General features: G+C 43.8%; 1 protein-coding gene and 1 long non-coding RNA gene across 7 annotated transcripts in view; one reads left to right on the plus strand and one right to left on the minus strand.

Moving 5' to 3' along the window:
• Positions 1-25,916, minus strand: part of LOC310848923 — a 125,023-nt gene that overhangs the window by 1,958 nt on the left and 97,149 nt on the right. The gene's annotated exons all lie outside the window — the stretch shown is intronic.
• ICE1 (interactor of little elongation complex ELL subunit 1) overlaps positions 8,165-25,916 on the plus strand; it is a 38,175-nt gene continuing 20,423 nt past the window's right edge. For 2 of the 6 annotated variants that reach the window (XR_014566645.1, XR_014566646.1), the window contains exons 1-10: positions 8,231-8,387; positions 14,999-15,057; positions 15,896-15,930; positions 17,433-17,451; positions 17,791-17,902; positions 18,762-18,838; positions 21,414-21,451; positions 22,955-23,037; positions 24,028-24,067; positions 24,166-24,225. Coding sequence is in view for 1 of the 6 variants with exons in the window: in XM_083748356.1 (XP_083604482.1) it covers positions 8,295-8,387; positions 14,999-15,057; positions 15,896-15,930; positions 17,433-17,451; positions 17,791-17,902; positions 18,762-18,838; positions 21,414-21,451; positions 22,955-23,037; positions 24,028-24,067; positions 24,166-24,225 (616 nt within the window). In the remaining 5 variants the exon portion in view is untranslated. Of the gene's footprint in view, positions 8,388-12,145; positions 12,426-12,701; positions 13,000-14,998; positions 15,058-15,895; positions 15,943-17,432; positions 17,452-17,790; positions 17,903-18,761; positions 18,839-21,413; positions 21,452-22,954; positions 23,038-24,022; positions 24,068-24,165; positions 24,230-25,916 lie in introns of those variants that run through there. The other 4 variants (XM_083748356.1, XR_014566647.1, XR_014566644.1 and 1 more) reach the window with 4 other exon arrangements.

The raw sequence follows: 25,916 nt of genomic DNA on the forward strand, positions 1-25,916 counted from the left end.
ACCTTTAAAGCCCTAAACAGCCTCGGCCCAGTATATCTGAATGCTCTCCCACCAGATGTCAAAGAAATAAACTACCCTCTGACGTTTAGAAGACATCTGAAGTCAGCCCTGTTTAGGGAAGTTTTTAATGACTGATGTTTTAATGTATTTTTAATCTTTTTTTGAAAGCTGCCAGTCAGTGTGGACAATACTAAGCTAGGCAGCTTCCTAGGTTCCTATGTTTCAAGGCAGAGACAGATTTTATAGGACATTTCCTCCACACTGAGGTTGACACCTCTTCCAAGATAGTAATCTGACACTGGATACCCACATCTGCCTTAACCATCTGCTGTACCCATCTCTGTTATGATGCCTCTGTGTTCTGTGTGGGGCTTCCCTCAGGACTGAGCTGGAAGCTGCAGTTAGGGCAGAATTCTGCAGCGTAATTGCTGACAGACCTGGTAAGCATGGAGTTCCTGCGCTCAGAGATTGGCACTGGCCAAGATCAAGGTAAAGCCCTTAACAAATAGGGACCCAGATTCAGGTAGGTAGCTTGATCTGACGGAGTAGAAATATATATACATAAAATAATAAAAGTGTCCAGTAGCACCTTAGAGACCAACAAAGTTTGTTCTTGGTATGAGCCGTTTTCCTATGGCATGAAGGCTGAAATTTCAATTCGGTGGAGGAGGATCAATATATTAACTGATATGCATGAAATTTTAGATATACTGTAGCTATATAATGCCTATTATAGTAAGGTAAGACCTTTGGAACAGGCATTTTCAATAAAAAAAATTATGAACCACCTTAATGATTTATCATCCATTCCCATAAAAACTTCTTGGTAATAATGGTCACATTTCTTTCTTCCCTCAGCATTGGTGCACACTATGGCAAACATGGTTGGATAGTGTTTTTGAGGTTACCAGCATGAGTTTGACCAAACTGCGGGAGGCAGTGGAGGACAGAGGTGCCTGGCGTTCTCTGGTCCAGGGGGTCACGAAGAGTCGGACACGACTAAACGACTAAACAACAACAACAACAAATGGCAAACAGGGAAAGACCCTGCACCCACCGAGTGGACATGGTCATCTACCGTATTTTTCGCTCTATAAGACGCACCAGACCATAAGACACACCTAGTTTTTGGAGGAGGAAAACAAGAAAAAAAATATTCTGGATCTCAGAAGCCAGAACAGCAAGAGGGATCGCTGCGCAGTGAAAGCAGCAATTCCTCTTGCTGTTCTGGCTTCTGAGATACTGCGCAGCCTGCATTCGCTCCATAAGACACACACACATTTCCCCTTACTTTTTAGGAGGGAAAAAGTGAGTCTTGTAGAGCAAAAAATACGGTATTTTAAAAAAAAGAGCAGGTGAAGATTGTTCTTTGACAAAAGGCATAGTCATCCATGTAGACCTGTGTCTTGGATCCGCATCCAGTAATCCTAGGCTCCACTCTATCATGTGCCAGCCCTCCTCCAGGCCTGCAGTGCCTAAGCCTAATCCAAACTACACCCGGAATCAAGAGTTGGTGGGCCTCAGCAAGGCAACCAGGAAAAACCAAGGAGCACAGAGTGGACTTGGTCATATGTTAAAAAAAGAAGAGCAGATGAAGATTGTTCTTCGACAGGAGGCCTAGTCAACAACTTGAGTAGGGATCAGTGAGTTCCGCCTAACAAACTACTTACTCAGCATTCATCTTGATTTGCTTGCACAAAGCTTATGCAGAAGTTAGATTATATCTGGACTTTATAGAGCAATCTGAATGACTGAGCACTTCAATCCAATTTAACTGCAGCAACCTAAATCTCCTGTGCACACTTGAATCCCTCCCACAAAATACCAACAAGGAGGTGGCCAGAGAGAATGGCAGCTTACCCAGACTGGTGCTCAGCTGCGACTAGGTGGCTGGCAGCTGGGGAATTCCTATGCCGACCGCTTGGATTGGCAGGCTTTCCCACCACCCATTTATTTGATTCCTGACCAATACAGCCAGGCTAAATAAAAGGCTTCCAATTCTTCTCATTGTACTTGTATTGTTATTTACGTTTAACACACAGCCTTCTTTTACCCTAATTTGTTTTCGTGTACTCTAACAAATTAACATTTGCACATTGTATTTTACAAGGATCAGTTTAATTCCGCAAGGAAATTGTTATTTGGACAATATGTTTTTAGGTAATCTTTGAATATTTTCTTTTATTTACAAATTCAATGAACGATTGTATAATAATGCAAATTCTTTCTTGTCTTAATCTTTTCTTTTCTTTTTTATTGAATTAAAATACAAATATATAAACATACATAAAGATAATTAAAAAATAATAATAATACAGCAGTCTAAGTGGGCTGGTCTTCACCCCAGTCTGCCCCCAGCCTACAAAGGCTGGCTGTGCCCAATCCCAGTCGGCTGAAGAACATCCCTCCTTTCCCACCCTATTCAGTAATACTGTGGGTTTTGTAGGTTTACCTTTTGCTTCCTAGGGTACTGTGTTTGTGGGCCCTGCTATGGTTCTATAATGGTTGCTGTTTTGGAACCGGGAAGCAATTGGCCTGCAAACAGATTGGCCCCATTTGCAGGTTTTGCTTTCCCCATAGCAACAATCACAATTTTTGCTATTTGTTGTTAATATCCGTTGAAAATATTAAAATTTCCTTTTCTGATGGTTATTTATTAAAACAGGGGTCAGCAAACTTTTTTTGGAGGGGTCTGGGTCACTGTCATCCACATACTGCCAGAACCACCTTTTGTGAATCAAGAGCAGTTTCCCCTCTTTACCTGGCCTCATAGTCATTGTGGATTAGCAGGAGATGCTGCAGAATAGAAAGGAGATGCTGCTCTGCGTTGACTCGTTAACTTGCAGGTTTTGCCTAAACCTAATCCAACCTCCACCTGGAATCAATAATCCACAGGGTGGACATGATGAACATAGCTGTCAAGCGTCCCTTATTTGGCAGGACAGTCCCTTATCCCAGCGCCATGTCCCGCTGCTGTCCCTTATTGATGATGTCCCTTAAATAAGCTACTGAAGGTAATGGGGCCCTTTCTATGTCCAGTTGTGCTTTGTCAACAACAAATTGTTGCTGTTTTTGTGTGTTGAATATATGCTATATGGTAATTTATGGACCTAATAGGTATCTAAAGCCATTTGCACGCAACAAAACATGTATTTTATCAAAGTAATTGTTGAGCCCTTATTTTGGCTGCTGATCCCTTATTTTCGAGGCTGCTGGTCCCTTATTTTCAAATCTGTAAGTTGACAGCTATGATGATGAACTTCATGAAGAATTTGTAGTAATTTCCAAAGGTGCCCAGGGTGGACATGGTCTTAATGGGGTACAAATAATAAATTATTATTATTATTATTATTATTATTATTATTATTATTATCCTCTTCAACAACTGAAATGTCCTCTGTGCACCCCTTCCTTGAATCACTATCTATTAAATGCTGTTAAAAGTTAAGTACTATGACAAATATGAACAGTACATTGTTCCAAAATAATTATGTCAAAACATGGGTTGAAGTTTAAAAAGATATGTCCAGATGGGACAAGTTAAAATTGTCATTGCTTGACAAAATTTCAGTAATAAAAATGAATGTTTTGCCTAGAATGATGTTTTTATTTCAAACAATACCTTTTGTGACTAGTGATTTGTCGAAGAACATCCATCCCTTCCTACTCTGTTCAGTAGTGCTCTGGGTTTTGTATGCTAACCTTTTCCTTCTTGGGTTACTGCCTTTGCTGGAGTTCTATAATGGCTGCTGTTTTTAGAGCTGGAAAGCAATCTGCCTGCAAACAGATGGGGGAAAAATAAAAATCTTTATTGAAAGTTCAAAAGTCCATCATAATATGTGCACTAAACATGGTGAGACACAAACAAAAAAGAGAAACAGAAACAGAACCCCGTGTAGAAAGGAAGATAAAACTGGGGGGAATCCTAAACTGTATATTTTACAATGTTATTGTACTTCACCAGATCTTAACCTATTACGGTATTTGTAAGAATGGATTCCAAAAATCACTGAATTTGTCCATGGCAAGTCTGTGTTTATATGCAAGTTGTTCATATGTTGGAATTTGTATAAGTCTTCAGTCCAATCACAGACGGGAGCCACATTACCCTTATTACATCAACAGTTAAATACCTTTGATAGCCCTTTTTAAACAAATGTAATGGGGTCCAGTATATTCTAAATATTTTGTTGTTGTTGCAGGAGCCTCAAATTAAAGTCCAGAGACACCCTTGTTATGTTTTTTAATTTACTTAAGCACTTATTTATTAATTACTGTTTCATTGTATTTTATTCTTGTGAATCGCTTTGGGACGTTACGTTACGGGACGTGATCCGTACACTTAATAAATGAAGCTGACAGGTAGTTCCATATTTGGTCTTGGTTTGAGCAGACCTGCCAAGCCATTAAGTTCATCAGGTGGCCTTGGGCAAGTCATGGTCTTTCAGACTAGTTTCTAGGCTTCTTTTGACTATGAATAGAAAATGAGAAATTCATGAGCTCCTTGACATAAGAATGGGATAAAGGTAAAGGTAAAGGTACCCCTGCCCGTACGGGCCAGTCTTGACAGACTCTGGGGTTGTGCGCCCATCTCACTCTATAGGCCAGGGGCCAGCGCTGTCCGGAGACACTTCCGGGTCACGTGGCCAGCGTGACATCGCTGCTCTGGCGAGCCAGAGCTGCACACGGAAACGCCGTTTACCTTCCCGCTAGTAAGCGGTCCCTATTTATCTACTTGCACCCAGGGGTGCTTTCGAACTGCTAGGTTGGCAGGTGCTGGGACCGAGCAACGGGAGCGCACCCCGCCGCGGGGATTCGAACCGCCGACCTTTCGATCGGCAAGCCCTAGGCGCTGAGGCTTTTACCCACAGCGCCACCCGTGTCCCTTAAGAATGGGATATGGGATAGTAAATATGATTATTGTTAATAATAATTTGTAGAGCAATCACGGGGAACCTTTAGTAGTCCAGATGATGCTGAACTACAGCACACATTGGCCATGCTTGATGAAGCTGATGGGATTTGTTGTTCAGCAACAACTGAAGGATCTAAGGTTTCCCACAGCTGGGAAACAGTGAGTTGCTTTAAATATAAGCACTATGATGTAGCTTGATTTTGGAAGACTCTGTGTAGTTGCAGTTGTTGCACATACCTGGTAGAAATTGCACCTTAAGACATTTTGCTGCCTGTATTGAAGTCCAAATTGTGTGTGTGTGCACACACACACACACACATACACACCAGCTCAGGTGTACAAAGTCTTGCTGCACCATTCAGATACAAGAATTCCTGTCTTCATGTAATCCTCCCTCCTCTTGCAGACCAGTTTTGCCAGGCTACCTTACAGTCTAATCCATATTTATTTCGGTAAAATCCTGTTGAAAAGAACAGGACTTCTAAATAAACATGCATAGGATCGGACTTTATAGCAGCTATGCTATTCAAGATACTTATGCATACTTACTTTGTAGTAAGTTCCACTGGACTCAGTGAAACTTACTTCCATTTAATCATTCAGATAATCAGAGTGCAAAGCTTTTTTGTGCAACAGAGACATGGAAATGTACTATCAATTAACACATTTACTATGATTCCATGACAGATTTATGACTGATATATGAGGGTAGTCTCAGAAGCAAAAGCAAGATGGAGACAGCAGTGTGCCTGTTTTCTGAAGTCTAGCAAAAATAATCCCCACATGGAAAGTTTATTCTAAATATAATAAAAGTTTCAAGTCAAGTTGAAACTTTGTCCCATTCCACAATGAAAATTTTACAATTAATCTTCACACATCTGACTGCATTGCCCCAGCCACTTTGGGCCGCTTCCAGCATATATAGAAACATAATAAAGCATTAAACATTTTTTAAAACAAACAAACCCTTCCCTATACAGGATTGCCTTCAGATGGCTCGGGGGTCAGAGAGCTCCATACCTCCAACATTTCTACCAATGAAAATAGGGACATCCTAAGGAAAAGCGGGACATTCCGGGACCAAATCAGAAACCAGGACGGCTTCTCTAAATCAGGCACTGTCCCTGGAAAACAGGGACACACGGAGGATCTGCTGTGTATGCCATGTTGATATTCAAGATGACGCCATTCTTAATGGGCAGCAGTAGCTGCAGCATTGAGCTCATACACAGCTCGCGTTGATACCCACAAATTGGCCTGCTTGGATGGTACCCTTATCTGTGAGCTTGGGGGGCTGGGCACAGAGCCCAGAAAGGGGAAAGAAACGTCGGTAATCTTTGGGGGATCAGCCACCACTTGAACAGGGAGCTCTTCACATGCCCCAAGGTACTGAAAAGGGAACTCTTCACATGCCCCAAGGTACTGAAAAGGGAACTCTTCACATGCTCAAAGGCACTGAACATGGAACTCCTCACACGCCCCAAGGCACTGAACAGGGAGCTCTTGACATGCTCAAAGGCACTGAACAGGAACTCTTCACATGCTCAAAACAGCCCCTCTCCTTGCTGTGGTGTCTGTCCTACAGGAGCTGCTGAACAGGTACTTTCTCTTTAACAAAGCACTAAAACGTTTGACTGTCGACCACAGCAAACTATGGCAAGTTCTTAAAGAAATGGGAGAGCCTGATCACCTCATCTGTCTCCTGAGAAATCTCTATGTGGGACAAGAAGTTACAGTTAGAACTGGATAGGGAACAACTGATTGGTTCAAAAATGGGAAAGGAGTACGGCAAGGCTGTATATTGTCTCCCTGATTATTTAACTTATATGCAAAATTCATCATGCAAAGGGCTGGACTGGATGAATCCCAAACCAGAATTAAGATTGCCGGAAGAAGTATCAGTAACCTCTGATATGCAGATGACACAACCTTGATGGCAGAAAGTGAGGAGGAATTAAAGAGCCCTTTAATGAGGGTGAAAGAGGAGAGATAAAAATATGGTCTGAAGCTCAACATCAAAAAAGCTAAGATCATGGCCACTGGGCCCATCACCTCCTGGCAAACAGAAGGGGAAGAAATGGAGGCAGTGAGAGATTTTCCTTTCTTGGGTTCCATGATCACTGCAGATGGTGACAGCAGTCACGAAATTAAAACACGCCTGCTTTTTGGGAGAAAAGCAATGACAAACCTAGATAGCATCTTAAAAAGCAGAGACATCACCTTGCCGACAAAGGTCCGTATAGTTAAAGCTATGTTTTTCCCAGTTGTGATGTATGTAAGTGAGAGCTGGACCATAAAGAAGGCAGATCGCCGAAGAATTGATGCTTTTGAATTCTGGTGCTGGAGGAGACTCTTGAGAGTCCCATGGACTGCAAGAAGATCCAATCTCTCCATTCTGAAGGAAATCAGCCCTGAGTGCTCACTGAAAGGACAGATCCTGAAGCTGAGGCTCCAATACTTTGCCATCTCATGAGAAGAGAAGACTCCCTGGAAGAGACCCTGATGTTGGGAAAGATGGAGGGCACAAGGAGAAGGGGACGACAGAGGACGAGATGGTTGGACACCGTTCTCGAAGCTACCAGCATGAGTTTGACCAAACTGCGGGAGGCAGTGGAAGACAAGAGTGCCTGGTGTGCTCTGGTCCAGGGGGTCATGAAGAGTCAGACATGACTAAACGACTAAACAACAACAGAACTCATCACTTGGCTTGAGAGGACTGCCTGACCTAATGGCTGGGTAAGGATCTGAACCCTGGTACCCCAGGTCCAAGCCCGCCCCTAGCGCATTGGCTTGGGCTTTTTGCCTGCACTTAAAAATATTTTTATTTTTAAAATAATTTTTTTTAAGAATGTGACGTCACGCGCACCGCCACTCGTCTTTCTTTTCCTTTTTGGCCTGCCTGCGATCCCGTCCCCAAACTTTGTCACCCCGGTCAAAAGCAAAAGCGAGAGTCGCGCGCGGCATGTTGGGATTTGTAGGCCGCTCCCTTGCCGGCTCCTTGGCAACGAGGGAAGTCGTCGCCATGGTTTCCCGCCTTACCTTTCCTAGTGCCTTGTCGGAGGACGGAAACCCCTTCACAGCGGAGCATTTAAGGGCAGAGTCCGTTCAGCGGGTGGCTGCGGAGGCTGAGAGAACCACTGTCGTTCTGTGCCTGGAAAAGCCTAAAAATATATTCATATATCGTTTTTGTTAGGCAGCGCCATGGACAGCTTTTCCACCAGGAGGCGGGTGGTGGGGACCTTTCCCGCTGGGCGTCGCGTCGCGGCGCGCCCGGAGAGCACCTTCCTTGCGTCTGCCTCCGGATTCCGTCACTGGTGCCGCTGCCTCTGCCGCCCGAGGCTGGTCGGTGACCGGCGACGGATGGGCGAAGGCGGCAACCATGATGCCCGGGGAGACCCCGCCCGCCGCGGGCGCAGCGGGGATCGCGGCGGAGGCGGCCACGGCCTGCGCCAACTGCGGGGCCCTCCAGCAGGTAGGGAGCGAACCCGGGGGCTTGTGGCAGGCTTCTGAATTCAGGCCAGTGCCCTGAAACGAGCCTTGGGGCATGTCAAGAGTTCCCTGTTCTGTGCCTTTGAGCATGTGTTCCCTTTTCAGTGCCTTGGGGCATGTGAAGAGTTCCCTGTTCAGTGCCTTGGGGCATGTCAAGAGTTCCCTGTTCAGTGCCTTGGGGCATGTGAAGAGTTCCCTGTTCAGTGCCTTGGGGCATGTCAAGAGTTCCCTGTTCTGTGCCTTTGAGCATGTGTTCCCTTTTCAGTGCCTTGGGGCATGTGAAGAGTTCCCTGTTCTGTGCCTTGGGGCATGTGAAGAGTTCCTTGTTCAGTGCCTTGGGGCATGTGAAGAGTTCCCTGTTCTGTGCCTTTGAGCATGTGAAGAGTTCCCTGTTCAGTGCCTTGGGGCATGTGAAGAGTTCCCTGTTCTGTGCCTTTGAACATGTGTTCCCTTTTCAGTGCCTTGGGGCATGTGAAGAGTTCCCTGTTCAGTGCCTTTGAGCATGTGAAGAGTTCCTTGTTCAGTGCCTTGGGGCATGTGAAGAGTTCCCTGTTCTGTGCCTTGGGGCATGTGAAGAGTTCCCTGTTCAGTGCCTTGGGGCATGTCAAGAGTTCCCTGTTCTGTGCCTTTGAGCATGTGTTCCCTTTTCAGTGCCTTGGGGCATGTCAAGAGTTCCCTGTTCTGTGCCTTTGAGCATGTGTTCCCTTTTCAGTGCCTTGGGGCATGTGAAGAGTTCCCTGTTCAGTGCCTTTGAGCATGTGAAGAGTTCCTTGTTCAGTGCCTTGGGGCATGTGAAGAGTTCCCTGTTCAGTGCCTTTGAGCATGTGAAGAGTTCCTTGTTCAGTGCCTTGGGGCATGTGAAGAGTTCCCTGTTCAGTGCCTTTGAGCATGTGTTCCCTTTCAGTGCCTTGGGGCATGTGAAGAGTTCCCTGTTCAGTGCCTTGGGGCATGTGAAGAGTTCCTTGTTCAGTGCCTTTGAGCATGTGTTCCCTTTCATTGCCTTGGGGCATGTGAAGAGTTCCTTGTTCTGTGCCTATTGGTGATTTGAACTTAGAGGATTGGGTAGGTTTCTTGGTAATTTTTTATATTGTTAGTCATTCCCTGAAAATAAATATAGCTTTAAAATATTTGTGTATGCAGTGAGAAATACAGCTGTAAACTCCTGTAATCTAAGGAACCTATTTTGGCTTTTGCTACTGGGAAAACAGGACTAAAATAAGCCCCCCCCAAAAAAAAAAAATGGGAGGGGGGAAACTATTAGTGCTGTTGTAAACAGAAACAAAACTTTTATTATCTCAACGTTATTGTACAGAACACCATAAAATTAAGTAACAGCAAACTTTTCAATACACACAAAGTAAGGTTGCCGTCCTAAATACCTGGAGTAAGCCCCCTTAAACACATTGGGACTTGCTTCTTAGTTAACACTTTCAGCCTGATCATTTGCATATTCTGCTAACAATAGACAAAGTCCACTACCCTAAACTCATATATAATTACTTTATATGCTATTCGATTCTAGTTAGTAATATATCTTTGAAATTCTAGCATAACTCAGTACCATTTTCCTAATTGCACCATTGTTTGAAAGAGCCATAGCTTCCTGAACATAAAGGTTTTAATGTGATCATTGCTTCCCATTGCTGTGACTTGGAAATCTATTCGTGAAATTCCATTGCTTGCTGCAAAGTGAGAATGGGTGAAAGAACATATTTGTGTTGGTGCATGTATATGTCAGCCGAAGGAGAAAGCCTTCTGAGGTACAGTTTAGCATAGGAATTTGTAGTACAGCTCACCTCCACTGCATCCTATTTTTCCTTCATCCCTTAATTGTAGTTTGTAGAATATCACAACTGTACAGTGTTTGCAGGTATGTTACATCACCCTTTCCTCCAAGTTTTGCTGACCCTTCAAAGGATTCTCTTCTTCCCAAAGGCCTTATGCTACTTGTTCTTCCATAGCAAATTTTATAGGAAGCCTGTCTTCAGCGACAACTCTGGGAATCACCACTGTATAGCAGGAAGAGGGCAAGCTGTCCATACCTCAAATAGAAGCTGTATCCAAAATGCTAGAAAGCTGCAGTTTGGCTTTGAGGTTCTTGCATCTATCATATTTGATAAAGTAAAGTTAAAGGGACCCCTGACCATTAGGTCCAGTCATGGCCGACTCTGGGGTTGCGGCGCTCATCTCGCTTTACAAGGGAGCCGGCGTACAGCTTCCGGGTCATGTGGCCAGCATGACTAAGCCGCTTCTGGCGAACCAAAGCAGCGCACCGAAACGCCGTTTACCTTCCCGCCAGAGCGGTTCCTATTGATCTACTTGCACTTTGACGTACTTTCGAACTGCTAGGTTGGCAGGAGCCGGGACCGAGCAACGGGAGCTCAGCCCGTCGCGGGGATTCGAACCGCCGACCTTCTGATCGGCAAGTCCTAGCCTCTGTGGTTTAACCCACAGCGCCACCCGCGTCATTTGATAAAAGGTAAAGGTAAAGGTACCCCTGCCCGTACGGGCCAGTCTTGACAGACTCTGGGGTTGTGCGCCCATCTCACTTAAGAGGCCAGGGGCCAGCGCTGTCCGGAGACACTTCCGGGTCACGTGGCCAGCGTGACAAAGCTGCATCTGGCGAGCCAGAGCCACACACGGAAACGCCGTTTACCTTCCCGCTGGTAAGCGGTCCCTATTTATCTACTTGCACCCGGAGGTGCTTTCGAACTGCTAGGTTGGCAGGCGCTGGGACTGAGCAGCGGGAGCGCACCCCGCCGCAGGGATTCGAACCGCCGACCTTTCAATCGGCAAGTCCTAGGCGCTGAGGCTTTAACCCACAACGCCACCTGCGTCATTTGATACCTCACTGTAAAATATGAGTTGATGGGTGACATAGCTGATCACTTGTCTCAGAGGGAGATATATAGGCATGTGTCTTCACATTCTCAACTGTTTTTCATATGAGCGATCTGAGTATTTATTTATTTATTTAAAAAAAAACCCATTCAGGTGCTACAGAATTGTTCTGGCAAATTGTGGATAAAGGAAACTATGAGGCATTCCAGGAACCTATTGCAGTCCTTAGTTGATACTTGAGAGGCTGCCTTATACACCCAGTAGAACGCCACAGTCTGTGGGGGAGCTTCTCCTTCAAGTCCCAAATATCTCAGAAACCCTCTCCACAGTAACTCACAGCAGGGCTACCCCAGTTCTGTATAGAAGCATTCTTGTTGAGACAGGCACCCAGTATCTGCACTTTTCAGAAGCAGCTGAATATGATTTTTGTTTCAACGAGCTCCCCAAACTTTGTGAGTGTCCACTTGCTAAGATTTAGTCTCATTTTAAATATATTTGTTGTTTTTGTGTTTTTAACTATTTACTGAATTTCATAAAATTTATACGCTGCCTCATTGTAAAAAAAAAGCACACACAAACCAAAGCAGTTTACAGAAAGATAACACAATAAAATCAAGAATAATTCATATCCATGCTTTAAAAGATACAAAAGTTAAGAAAAACAAAAATGGATTAAAATCACCTCAACTTTCTAAGTATCTAGGTAGCCTTGTCTAAAACAGGAATGTTTTTAGCAGGCGTGGAATTTGTAAATTGTCTTGTCTTGTGTGTAAATTGCCTTGAGACAGTGATCTAAAAGGCAACTAATAAATGGTTGTTGGCATCTGTCTCAGGGGACAATGGATGCTCCTTTAGGGGTGAAGTCAAACTGCATCACCAGACTGACCTCCCCAGAGCACAAGCCTGGGCAGTTGTATGGAGGGGGGGGGCTGCGGGGCCTAGATGACACAACCCTCGTTGATGGGGTCCAAACAAAAGCAGAGCAGTACGTTTGGCACCAACTTAGGTGCAGGAGCTGCCGGAACATAGCTGTCAACTTTTCCCTTTTCTTGCGAGTAATAAAGGAATTTCCCTTTACAAAAGGGAAACGTTGACTGCTATGTTCCAGAAGGTAGCATACATGACACCATCCAATTGTCTTAGGGTCTCCACTCTGGATTTGTGGAGGGTTTACTCCTTAGCCTTCTAAGCAGTTTTCTGCTGCTCCAGAGAAGCGGACACGGAGCAATGGATCCAAACTACAAGAAAGAAGATTCCACCTAAACATTAGGAAGAACTTCCTGACAGTAAGAGCTGTTTGACAGTGGAATTTGCTGCCAAGGAGTGTGGTGGAGTCTCCTTCTTTGGAGGTCTTTAAGCAGAGGCTTGACAACCATATGTCAGGAGTGCTCTGATGGTGTCTCCTGCTTGGCAGGGGGTTGGACTCGATGGCCCTTGTGGTCTCTTCCAACTCTAGGATTCTATGAATCCCACAAGGAAGCAGAGGTTTAAGACCTAAATGGTCTACCTTCCTAGGTTGATGAGCCCCATCTACCCCTCGCTTCCCTCTACAGCATGTGCAGAAACCGTCTTCTTGACTGTTGCACCCGCTATTGGTCTCATCCACACAATCTGCCAGAGCATGCAGGGGAAGTCCCTAACTCACAGAGGGTTTGAGGCCCATTGGCTCCCCTCACCTGGTCTAGCTGGCCAGCTGAAGCCGTTTCCTGGGATTGTGGCCGCTGTCCCATGCTGGCAGCTTCTAGGAGATACAGGTGAGAGCTGAGTGCAGGGTGGGTACCAAAGGTGGACAAACTACCCCAGAAGGAACACAACATGTCCTCCCCTAGCTACACCTCCCCTAACACCCCATACGCCCCAATGAATCTATTAAAAAAATGTAATAATAAAAGATTACTACCAATAATAATAGTGGTATGTTGCAAGTGTGATTTCAGAGGAAGGAAGGAAAAGATAACTAACCGAAGTCTATAAAATCAAGTGAGCACCATCATAATCCGATATGTATATTCAGTTGAGTTCAGTGGGATTCAGCACTGGAGAAGTTGCAGTAAGATCACAACCTAAGGCTGTAGTTGTAATCCCACTTACCTGAGAATAAGCCCCATTGAAATCAGTTGTATTTACTTGTAAGTAGACATAGTTAGGATTGTGCTGTAAGAGACTTCAAAGTCATTGTGGGTAGTTCACTGAAAATGCTGATTTAGGGCCACGAGTCCTTTAAAGAAATATGTGGTGGACCTTGTCACAGAAGATAGAGAGAAGAAAAACAGAAAAGGATCAAGACGATTGAATAATTGAAACCCAATAAAATTTGGATGGAACTGCTTGAGATAATATATACAAGTAGGAAATGTTTGTGGGCTCACTTGCCTGCTCACACATACCTGTTTCAAGCATTTGTAACACATTGACAATTTGAAAGGAAAAGAAAGTATCTTCCAATGAACAAATGAAAGTATCTTCCATGATCTTCCCTACTTGGTCACCTGGTGATGATTCTTACTTGCTGTAACCAAGCCGGCAAACAATGATCTACAAGCCTGCATGAATATGAGACATATAGTCACAAATAGCTTAAAAAACTCTGTTGTTATCGCTTGTTGCCTTCATTGTCTAATACTAATGCCCTATAACTTCTAATCCATCTTGTCCCTGACATTTTGAAATTAGTTTTAAACTGCACTATATGATGCTGCTGAACAAATAGATTTCAAATCCCTCTCACCCCTCCCACATTCCATTTAAATTAATTTTACTAAATTCTTTAAGATGCTCAGGTTCCAAGTTTCCCACCAAATGTTAGGAAACCTGTTGAGAATTGGCCAGGAAAGGAGCACAATAACATAACTGCCAGCATCGAAACTCGGGAATGACTCTTCCCCACCAACCTCTAAAAGTGCGGCAAAAAAGATGAGCTTTTGCCTGTTGTCTAAATGAATATAAAGTGAGGGCAAGACAAACCTCGAAAGGAAGGTCATTCCACAATTGCAGAGCCACCACTGAAAAGGCTAAACTTGAGTTTGTATGGTCTAATGCTTAAAGGTAAAGGTAAAGGGACCCATGACACTTAAGTCCAGTCGCGAATGACTCTGGGGTTGCGGCGCTCATCTCAATTTACTGGCCAAGGGAGCCGGCGTTTGTCCGCAGACAACTTTCCGGGTCATGTGGTCAGCATGACTAAGCCGCTTCTAGCGAAACCAGAGCAGCGCACGGGAACGCTGTTTACCTTCCCGCTGAAGCAGTACCTATTTTTCTACTTGCACTGCATGCTTTCAAACTGCTAGGTTGGCAGGAGCAGGGACCGAACAACGGGACCACACCCCATTGCAGGGATTCGAACCACCGACCTTTCGATCAGCAAGCCCAGGCGGCACAGTGGTTTAACCCACAGCACCACTCGCATCCCTTATTCTAATGCTTAGGATATGCCTAAAATTCCTAATTTCTGGGCACCTGGGGCATGGAGCTCTGTCCACTGCTTCTTTTTAAAATTTAGGTACTGTAAATATACTAACCTAAGATTATTCGGGTTCTTTTCCCTTTTTATTTTTAAAAAAATCATTTAAGTGATTTTTACATATTCATTTGCCACCTGCTTCATCTTGTCTGTGATTGCATTGATTTCAGTTTTCCTATCTTTTTTGCTGTCTGCAAAACGTGTGCCCAGTTTGAGTAGTACGAACTTAGAATATATTATTGGAGTGTGGGAGCTGAATTTCCTTAACTGGCTTCTACATTTTTTTCTTTCAGAATTTAAATGAATACGTAGCTGCCCTAATTGCATTAAAGCAAAAAATCATTGATACTGAGTAAGTAGGTTGTCACCATTTTTGTACAAGTGTATTTTTTGCCTGTGTATCCATAACAACTGTTTTCATTTGTCCGCTCTTGTGCACAGCTCGACTGCTTTCAATCCTATTCAAGCCCAATGGGAGTAAAAATCCTCTGCTCTGCAAAATTGCATTCAGTATGGCCCTGATGCAGTGCAGCAAACTTAACTTTTGAGCACAGGACTGCAGATCTTGTAGTCCACAAAGGCGGTGTGTCAGGGAAGGACTGTAAATGGGCAAACATTGATTCAGGTAGCACATAATGCTAAGCTAAAGATGACTTAGCATGAGCACACAGGCTACTGAAGAGAAGGTGACAACAATTGCCCTCTTCCTGCTGTTGTGCTACCCAGAGCAAAGCCATGGTTTGGCATAGTGTGGCATCCTCCTAAATATGGTACAAAATGTAAACCAGGAGTAGACCTTGGTTACAGCTCGTGGTTTGTCTGGAGCGAGCCAATGCATGAGCTTGGATTTGGATAACATTGAGAGCCAAACCATATCTTACTCCCAGGTAGCCTTCACGGATAACCCACACACTTACATTAAGGCATGTTTGGCTTTACATCATGTGCGAACATTTGTGCAACATATTATCTATACTGGTGTGAGAAATGGAAGGAGGACGTGTTACATTTTTTAAATAAATAAATCTGATTTTTTGTAGTAATGTGAGAAAGCATATCTGCCCTTGCTAACTAATCTATAAAGCACAGAGATCAGTTTCAATATGCACCTGGCACAGGAATATTTCATGTATTTATTTGTTCAGCATGGACCTGCATTTAATTCTCTCCCCCCCTTCTCTCTCTTACAGCCACTTGCTGACAGAATACCAGCAAAAGTGCAACGATATCCTTTTGCGTTTCTTTTCCTAGGAAATAAATTTAATGCATCTTGCTTGGAGCAAAGCACTGTTATGGGAATTCTAAAGTGGTGGTAGGGTGTGTTTAAGTATTAGAACTTAATTATACATAGTGAGCATGTCTGTACTGGGTGGCTGAACTGCACACCCTACAGATGTTGTTGAAAAGGTAGCAACTTTGTGACTTGAAATCTTGGTGGCGTAATTTGCCAAGGCTCAGATTACCCTGAGTTGCATCAGGCAGCAGCACACAGGTAGGGAACATCAGCCACAGTGTCCTTGACAGAAAGGAGGCATCCCGTTTCCTTGGCAACGGGAACAGCTTTTGTGAACATTGTGTGAAAGAGGCTTCTGTAACTGAAGCCGCTAGTGCATCCTGACCCCATCTTTCACTCTCATGCTGAAGCCTGAAGGTTGCTGCTTTGAGGTTAATTTTTTAATATTTGGGGGCAAGTGCTTTAGGAACAAGTCTTGTTGGGCTTTCATTGAAAAATGCATACATGCTGGGGGAAAAAAACCAGGTTCCTAACTGCACAGATTGAAAGGGAAAATCCAGAGTGTGCAAGCTCAATATATTCATCATAAGCAACACTACATTTTGTTTGTTAGGTATGTATAATATGTGTATCCCAAATACTGCTGAAGGCTGTTAACAGAGTAAAATACAAAGGATAAAATGGGAACAGCATAAAAGAAGGTAAAACTTATAAAAAACAACATCCAATTGAGCAACCTGCAAATCATAACAAGTCAGCTTATTAGATCAAAAGTCTGTCTGAATAAAAATGCTTTTTGCATGTCAGCAGAAGATCATCAGAGAAAATGTTTCTCCTGCTGGAGGTGTAGTTTGTAGGTAGACCCCAGGCCTGTACAGCATAGGTAGGCAAACTATGGCCCAGGGGCCGGATCCGGCCCAGTCGCCTTCTCAATCTGGCCCACAGACTGTCCAGGATTCAGCATGTTTTTACATGAGTAGAATGTGTGCTTTTATTTAAAATGCATCTCTGGGTTATTTGTGGGGCTTAGGAATTTGTTCATTTAAAAAAAAAAAAAATTCAAAATATAGTCCGGCCCCCAACAAGGTCTGAGGGACAGTGGACCGGCCCCCTGCTGAAAAAGTTTGCTGACGCCTGATGTAGAGGCTCAGATCTTGCATGTGAGATTGCCAGACAATGGTAGGAAAAATGAAGCATGCAAAGACAAGCTACTATTCACATACATGGTTAAAGCAAACCCAGCCATTGACGTGTCAGGTTCTGCTCTGTATAGTTCTCAAGTTCTTGGGCCCTTGAGAGTAATAATAAAATATCTCCTTCGTGCTTCCTTCTAGGCAAGACATGAAATGCATCCTTTTTGTACATGAATATTGCTACCAGACTATCAACAGACTCATAAGAAATGCCTCTGAGGCACAGTGGGTTTTGTTGATCTGTAACTGTGGCCATCGAGCTAATCTCTGCATTTCAGGTTTTCCTTAACCAGATATCACAGCTTCAATTTGCTGTAAGGTAAGAACTCATTCTGCTTGAATTCTGACGCTGTGCCCACTGCTTTGGGCTTGGGAGTTATCCCCGCTGGATGAATCTCTGGGTGTTAATAATTGGTTCTGTACTTTGTCTGCTCCCTGAGACAAACGAGTGAGGTGTTGGGAATAGTTTTTAAGCAAATATGTTTGAGAGTTTAATGTGATATTATAAGGACATTTTGGTTTGTGTTTGCTATGTGGCTTGGGCCATGGTGGGAGGGCATGGGACTACTGTGGCTTCGTGTCCACGGAGACAGTAAGATATTGCATGCAAGTCTCTTGTTTCATTTCCACTCCTGTTATATTAATTGCCCAATTTCAGAGAAAATGACACACTTCGTCACCAAGTGGAGCAAATGCTGCAGAAAATATTGCCTCTAGAAAAGTGTCAGGAGGAGCTGGGATCTGTGAAAGCAGAGCTGGAGGAGAAGAAGGTAATTAGAAAATATTTAGAAAGAAAGAAAGTGGTGAGGCCTGCTTTGAGACATCTGGATTCCCTGTCCCTAAGTGAGGGCTTGCACCTAGGAGCCCAAGAGTAACCTTAAGAAGGTAGCTGGAGGGTTGTTCTGTAATCCCTTCGTGCAGGGAAGGGGAGCTTCAGACCCACAGGACTAACTGATTAACCCCTCCAGGCCTCCCCATTTGGCCTATGAGAACATCTTTTTATTCTGAAATATTCTGGCCCTCAAACCAAGGGAGGAACGTGGCACTGGAGCCAATGGATGTCAAAGAGAACAACAACTACCAGACTTTTAGAAGACATCTGAAGGCAGCCCTGTTTAGGGAAGCTTTTAATGTTTGATGTATTACAGCATTTTAATATTTTTTGGGTAGCCGCCCAGAGTGGCTGGGGAAGCCCAGCCAGATGGGCGGAGTATAAATTATTATTATTATTATTATTATTATTATTATTATTATTATTATTGAGCTTGTTCCTCCCTTGGCATGCCAGTGCTGCCAGCAGAGGGACTCCCTCTGTCACCAGTGTGCGGAGGAAGGAGCTGCATCGGACCCATGGCCAATGGAGCTCATTCTTTCCTCGGCTCCTCCGCTTTTCAACATCACAACATTGAAAAGCTAATATTGCCCAGCCCTAGTAGGCATCAGGCCCAGAGTCTTTTTAGTGGTGGTTCCACAGCTGTGGACACCCCTTCTCCTGCAATCTTATTCAGTATATGTCTTCTGACTTTCGCGATGCTGTTTTATGATATTAGGAATCAATTCATTAGCTATAAGAAAATATTTGTTTATTTGCATGTCTGTATTTTAATCACTATCTGTTTCTTTAACTAGAGTTCACTCAAGATATACCAGGAAACTCATCTGGAATATGTTCGGGTAAAAGATGAAATGAACAAAAGTGACACGATGTGAGTCGTATAAATGAACCACATGGTGAATTTATACTATTTTTCACCTTTGGAGTTAGATGAAAAAATCTTCTGTGTTCAGATTATAGTCGTGTTTGTGTGGAAGGAGTGGGAATTAAGAACCTTCTCAGTGTAGGAATTAATCATATGCGGGTGGCGCTGTGGGTTAAACCACAGAGCCTAGGACTTGCTGATCAGAAGGTCGAATCCCCGCGACGGGGTGAGCTCCTGTTTCTCGGTCCCTGCTCCTACCAACCTAGCAGTTCGAAAGCATGTCAAAGTGCAAGATGATAAATAGGAAGGTAAACGGTGTTTCCGTGTGCTGCTCTGGTTCGCCAGAAGCGGCTTGGTCATGCTGGCCACATGACCCAGAAGCTGTACGCCAGCTCCCTCGGGCAATAAAGCAAGATGAGCGCCGCAACCCCAGAGTCGGTCACGACTGGACCTAATGGTCAGAGGTCCCTTTACCTCACTTCTTGTACATCTTATCAGTTGTTAGGGCCATGTAGCCAGTACTGTAACACAAAACCATGTTAGGTGGTGTTTGAGGGAGGGGGAGCCTAGCAGTCCAAAAGGAGAGACGAGCAACCCGTTCTGAATTCATTCCCTACCTACCCTTCTCACTGTTTGGGACTGGGATTATCAGAACCCACATTCCATAAAGTGGACTACACAGGGTGCGGCAAATTAAGGCCTGTTGATTACTTGGAAATGGTTGCTGGCTGAGGGGACATTCATTTAACTTCTACTAGTCTTCCAGACAAAAATGGCTAGGTTGATTTTGATCCTTGCATGAAATGCACAACATGAATATGTCCCACGGTGGCTTGAGGTAGGGTGCATTGCAAGATTTGGACGGCAGGTGCACTAATATCTACATGGTGCCTAGGGAACAACTTGCACCTTAATATCAGCAAGACAAAGGACATGGTGTTGGACTTTTGGAGGAAGAGAGGAGAACCAGCCCCGCTGTACATCGTGGAGGGCTGTGTGGAGAGAGTCTCTTCCTTTAAATTCCTAGAAGCTTATCTCAGTGAAGACCTTACTTGGAAAATAAATACAACCCAGGTGGTTAAGAAAGCCCAACAGAGACTCCATCTCCTCAGATTATTGCGGAAGAACGATGTCAATCAACATTTGATGATCTCCTTCTACTGGTCAACAATAGAAAGTATCCTTTCATACTGCATCACGGTGTGGTACGCTGGTTTGACATCAACTGATAGGAAGTGCCTACAGAGGGTGGTGAATACAGCACAAGATATTATGGGCTGTCCCATGAATCCGCTGGATAAAATAGCAGGAAAAGGTTGCCTCAGGAGAGTGAGGAAAATTCTCAAGGATGATTCACACCCCGGCCAGCACTTTCTTGATCTCCTGCCCTCGGGCAGAAGATATAGAAGCATGATTAGTCACACCAACAGGGTAAATAACAGCTTCTATCCGTGGGCTGTTAGGCTGCTAAATGAAAATATAACAACAGGGCAACTGACTTTCGGGTTTGGTGGGTGTGCGTCAGTAAATGAGGGGAATTAAGACTAAGAGAGCTGGGTAGGGGGTGCTCGTGTAATCTCACTGTATACAAGTTGTACAAGTGTCAATAAAGTATTTCAATTCAATTACCGTATTTTTCGCCCTATAGGACGCACTTTTCCCCCTCCAAAAATGAAGGGGAAATGTGTGTGCATCCTATGGGGCGAATGCAGTCTTTCGCTGAAGCCTGGAGAGCGAAAGGGGTCGGTGCGCACCGACCCCTCTCGCTCTCCAGGCTTCGCGGACCTCTCTGCAAGCAGCGGGAGCACTCCCGCTGCTTGCGGAGAGTTGCCTGCATGCAGAAGCCTGCACGCGCTGAGCTCAGCGCGTCCAAGCTTCGCAGACCTCTCAGCAAGCAGCAGGAGCCAGCACTGGGCTTCCACGGCTTGCAGAGAGCTGCCTGTTTGGGGGCTGGGGTTGGGGGAAGCTCGGGCCTTCCCCGCCCCAGCCCCGCGCCTGGGGGGGGAAATAATTTTTTTCCCTTTATTTCCCCCCCAAAAAACTAGGTGCACCTTATGGGATGGTGCGTCCTATAGGGCGAAAAAACAGTGTGCAAGGGGACGCATGTGCTACATCTAACCTAGCTGTCTTCCCTATTCAACAGTGCAAAGAACTCTGGGGCACACTTTGAATTAGTGCACTTCCGACCACTTCCATTCTGGGAGGTGGTGTGTTCTTTGCTGCAGTGAATAGAGTGGCCTGTAACCAAAACTCATTCCCCAGCTGGGCAGCATGCTGTCTCTCCTTTGGCATGACTTTCCTACCTGCTCCTCTCCCTTGATGTATGATATATTTTATGGACAGACGGTGTAGCAGTGGTGACTATTGTGGGGTCCTAGCATCACAAAGAACTGGGCGCGGGTCCAGTTTCTGATTCAAAACTCAACCGGAAGTGTAAGCCTGAGCTACACAAATCATAATAAACCTGTGTTATCAAGGAAGCTTTTATGTTCTGTATATTAGATTGAACAACAAGCCAAAAATCTGTATCAATAGAATACGATCCTCATTTTTTGGTGTGTTTTTTTTTAAACATGGTCAGGAAGAAGAAACTGGAAACTAAAGTGAAGAAACTTGAAGGTAATTCACTGCAAATAAATTCACATTTCAGATACAGAAAACCTTTAGGTTTAAAGTAGTACATTGTTGTAAGAAAAGAGAGTGTTGCATAGTTTATGTGTATTTTAAGTAGGGTTGAGAGGTACACCAACAATTTTGCCCCAGTCAGTTTACCTTAAAAACCTGAGTTTGATTCACCTTTTGCTTTCTTCGCTGTTGCCTTTACCTTTTGCCCCATTCAACTAATGTCAGGATTGCAGTGTCAAATGCTGTGCTTCTATTTCATGGGAATAAAAGAGAGAACAATTCCTTAGATAAAATTGAGCTAGTTAGTGCGAGAATGAATTGGCTTGTAAAAGGTTAATTATACATCTGGGTGGAATGTACACTCATATAAAAACCATTCTGAAAATGCTTTTTTAAAAGCGTTTTTAAAAATACATTGAATTTTCCATAAGGCTCACCATCTAGTGTCACATTGTATATTGCACTTAAAACCTTTTAGTTGCAACTGTGTAGCTGTTTTAATGAAACTGTCAATCAAAGTATAAAAATTCCAAGATTGCCTTAAGTCATGAATTGTTAGAATTTAGAGTGGTCTGTTGTTAGAAAGCTGTAAAATAATTTCATTATTTAAATCATAAAAGGTTTATACTATATTTCTCATGAAAATATATGAGAAATGACAGCAGGAAGATAATTGTGCTCTCCTGTCCTGGCTCTGGGCAGTTGTTAGTAGCTGTGACAAGATCCTGAAATTAAGAATGAAAGCTCCTTAAAATTATTTCTTGTTTGTTTTTGTCCTGATTTTCATGTCACGTATTACTCTACTTGTTTAATGTCCAAAGGAAAGTAAAATAACTGTTAAGAAATTTGTCTCTTGGGTGTTAAATGTCAGTGTACCACCTCTGCCAAACCCCTGGTAGTTGAATAACTTGCAGAGCTTGATCCACTTACAACAAACCTAGTTGGATTTCTGCATAAATTTTTATCCGAGTATAACATTATGCAAAGAACTCAGACTTGATTATTGCCATTTAAGGATATCTGTATGCATTTTAGGGTCTCACAGCAAACCTTGACAAAGCACAGTTTAAGAATTTGACCTGTTGAAATGGAAGGGTGCAAATATATATTTATTACATGGAAAGGTTTTGTTGTCCGTGGTGTTTAGTATGAATAAAATTCTAGTTCCCTAGGGCTCATTAAGCAGAATTCTAAGGCATGTGGGCATTTACACATTTGGAGAAAAAGGTGTGGAGCTGCTGTGTGCCGTTGGTAGGATAATACATGTCTCTGACCGTGCCAAGCGGCATTCATCCAGTGTGATGAAATCCTAATGAAATACATGATAGTGCAGAGCTGAATGCTGCAACCCCTAGATAAACTGTTAGAGTTTGACAAATCTGAAAGAGACGGCATCACCATGCAAGTGCATTTCGCTCTTGTTTGCTGACTTTTGTGCCATTAAGTCGAGCTTAATGGTTTTCATGCATTTTGATTGCTTTTTTCCTTTAAATGAAGAGGCTGCAGCAAAGCACATCCAGGAATTCAAGCAGCTGAAAGCAGAGAAGAAAGTTCTTGAGAAGGAATTGAAGAAAGCACAGGTAACTTTCTTAAGCAGGGGTTTGGGGAGGTTGTTTTTTTGCATTTTTGCAGTAAACACAAATTAGTGTTTCTTTGCATGCTTTGTTATAAGTTACAGAGTAAGTATCTCCTAATGATTCCCCCCCCCCCCAAGATGCAGAGTGTGTGTCATAAATGTGGACTTGGCATGCCTACTTTTCCCACTGTTCTTGTCTGTTGATGACTTATTTCCCATCATTGCAATGGGTAAACTGGTGGAAGACTAGACAATGTGGGGAGAACTGATCACAGAAATGGTTTAGGCTGCTGGGCAGAATTGTTGCTGGTCCAAAGTAAAAAAGTTATTGTTACACAGTACCCATGTGCCATGATAATTGGGGGGGGGGGGTTAAAATAAAAGACAGCTCTTTCCTCCTCCCTCCACCTTGGACCTTACAGTCTAAATTTGGACAGAGGGAATGAAGAGGTAACAATAAGCACAGAAGGGGAGGGATAGGAGATGGCAAGAGTAACAAGGGACAGTTCCGATTTTCCACCAAGCCTATGAAACCAGGGAGCCTGTGACCCTCCAGATGATGGTGGACTCCAACCCCTAGCCAGCATGACCAGCTGTAAGGGACGATGGGAGTTGTAGTCTAGCTAAATCTGGAGGCTCCCAATCCCTATACAGTGGTATCTCAGGTTACGAACTTAATTCGTTCCCGGGGTCCGTTCTTAACCCCAAACCGTTCTTAACCTGAGGCGCGCTTTCGCTGATGGGGCCTCCCCTCGCGCCGCCGGCACGCAATTTCCTTTCTCATCTTCGGGCAAAGTTCTTAACCTGAGGTACTACTTCCGGGTTAGCAGAGTTTGTAACCCGAAGCGTTTGTAACCCGAGGTGCCACTGTATAATACATTTGAGAGGTCATGAGGTAATTTAAACAGTAACCAGAGTCGAATCTCTTTCCACTGACAATACTACAAGTTAAGGATGTTAATGTGGTTTGGTTTTCTTCCCTTGATGTTGACAGGAGAAGACTGATGGCTTCCCGAATGCAAAGCAAAAGAAAGGTGATGCTTCACTTTATTTTACCTTAACGGATTTTCAGTGGCAGGGTTCCAGTTTTAATTGTTGATCTGATATCTGTGTCTGTCTTATTTCCCCTCAGTGCTGAAGAATGCTGAGACCCAAAGTGAGAGAGCAAGTCCTGTAGCAGACCTAGACAAAGGTTGGTATGTATAAATATTTTCTCTGTAATATAAGAAGGTTGCAATTGCTCATAGCTGCTGTTCTTTGAGTTGTCATCTGTACAGTCATCACATCCTCATACTACAAGGCCTCACCCTTCAGCACACTACTTGGATTCTTGAAGGTACTCTAAAGGAGCTGAATAGGAGAGATTGCCCACTGCATGGAACATGTGCAAGGCCCCAAGATCTGGCTGAGAAAAGGGCTTGAGAGCATGGCCGCTTCAGCCAGCAAGCCCAAAGGTTCTGCTTTGTGGTCATCCACATGTAACAAGCTGCATGACGATAGGTCAGGGGTCAACAACCTTTTTCAGCCGTGGGCCAGTCCACCGTCCCTCAGACCATGTGGTGGGCCGGACTATTTTTTTTGGGGGGGGGGGATGAACAAATTCCTATGCCCCACAAATAACCCAGAGATGCATTTTAATTAAAAGCACACATTCTACTCATGTAAAACCCCCAGAAAGGCCCTTTTAAAAAAGATTTCTATTAAAGTTTCAAACTTTTTATAAAAACAAAACTAAACAATACAATAATACAAACAAACAAACAAAAATAAAAACAAGTATAATTTCAGTCCCTTATTTTCTTATAACTTACTTCCCCGACTTCCTCATACCTCCCCTTTCTATATTCCAATTTCTAATTTATTAATTCAGCAAATCCTTTCCTTTATTTTTCATTTAATTTTTAGTCTCTTTTCTTTTTTACTTATCCATTACAGCTGGAAACCACATATTTTCTAAACCAACGTCATTCTAACATTCATTAATTTTACAATATTTCTTAAGATAGTCCTTAAATTTCTTCCAATCTTCTTCCGCTGTCTCTCTCCCCTGGTCCCACAAATAACCCAAAGATGCATTTTAAATAAAAGGACACATTCTACTCATGTAAAAACACGCTGATTCCTGGACCATCCACGGGCCGGATTGAGAAGGCGATTGGGCCACATCCGGCCCCCGGGTCTTAGGTTGCCTACCCCTACGATAGGTTTTATGTCAGCTTGAACTTGTTACTCTGCTGTTAGTATTCTTTGCTTCTTAGAACTGCAGTTGGATGGAGACAAATTATTTATCATTGCCTAAGACGAGGTCGTCAGACATGATACCCAAGACCTTGCTTTCCAGCATCTAACCCCCTACAAATTATTGAACCACTGAGAGACTGATTCATTGCTCACTAATGCTGGGTGTCTCAGCCGTGGCCTGTCACCACAGCTCCCTTGAAATTAGCAGCACGTTTCAATGAGCGTGGAGAGCATTGGACGGCCAAGCAGAAGGCAACATTTGCAATTTCCCCAGTTTTGTAGAGCGAGTGGAAGCCTAGGGGATTAGATGGCAGACAACAGAGAGCTATAAGGAATTGATCTGTGTGGGTGGGGAGCAAGCTGTTGGGTTCTGTTGCGCTCATGGGGGAATTTTAGAAGAAAAGTTGTGATGCATTTGGGGTGGATTGTAGAGAGGTGTTTTAGAATTTAACCCTGGCAAAGCTAGTGATTTGGGGATGAAAACATTTGTGCTTTTGTATATGCTGGGCATCTGCTGAGTGGGAGTTTGGGCTCTCTCTTCAACCAACCCTTCCTTTCCCACTGCAAGCTGTTTAGGACACTAGAACTTTTTTTGTTTAGAAGGCCATATCTGAAGTGCAGTTGCCATTTTCAGATCAACAG

Source organism: Podarcis gaigeae (assembly GCF_964106915.1).
Source record: "Podarcis gaigeae genome assembly, chromosome: 7".
Classification (NCBI taxonomy): Eukaryota; Metazoa; Chordata; class Lepidosauria; order Squamata; family Lacertidae; genus Podarcis; species Podarcis gaigeae.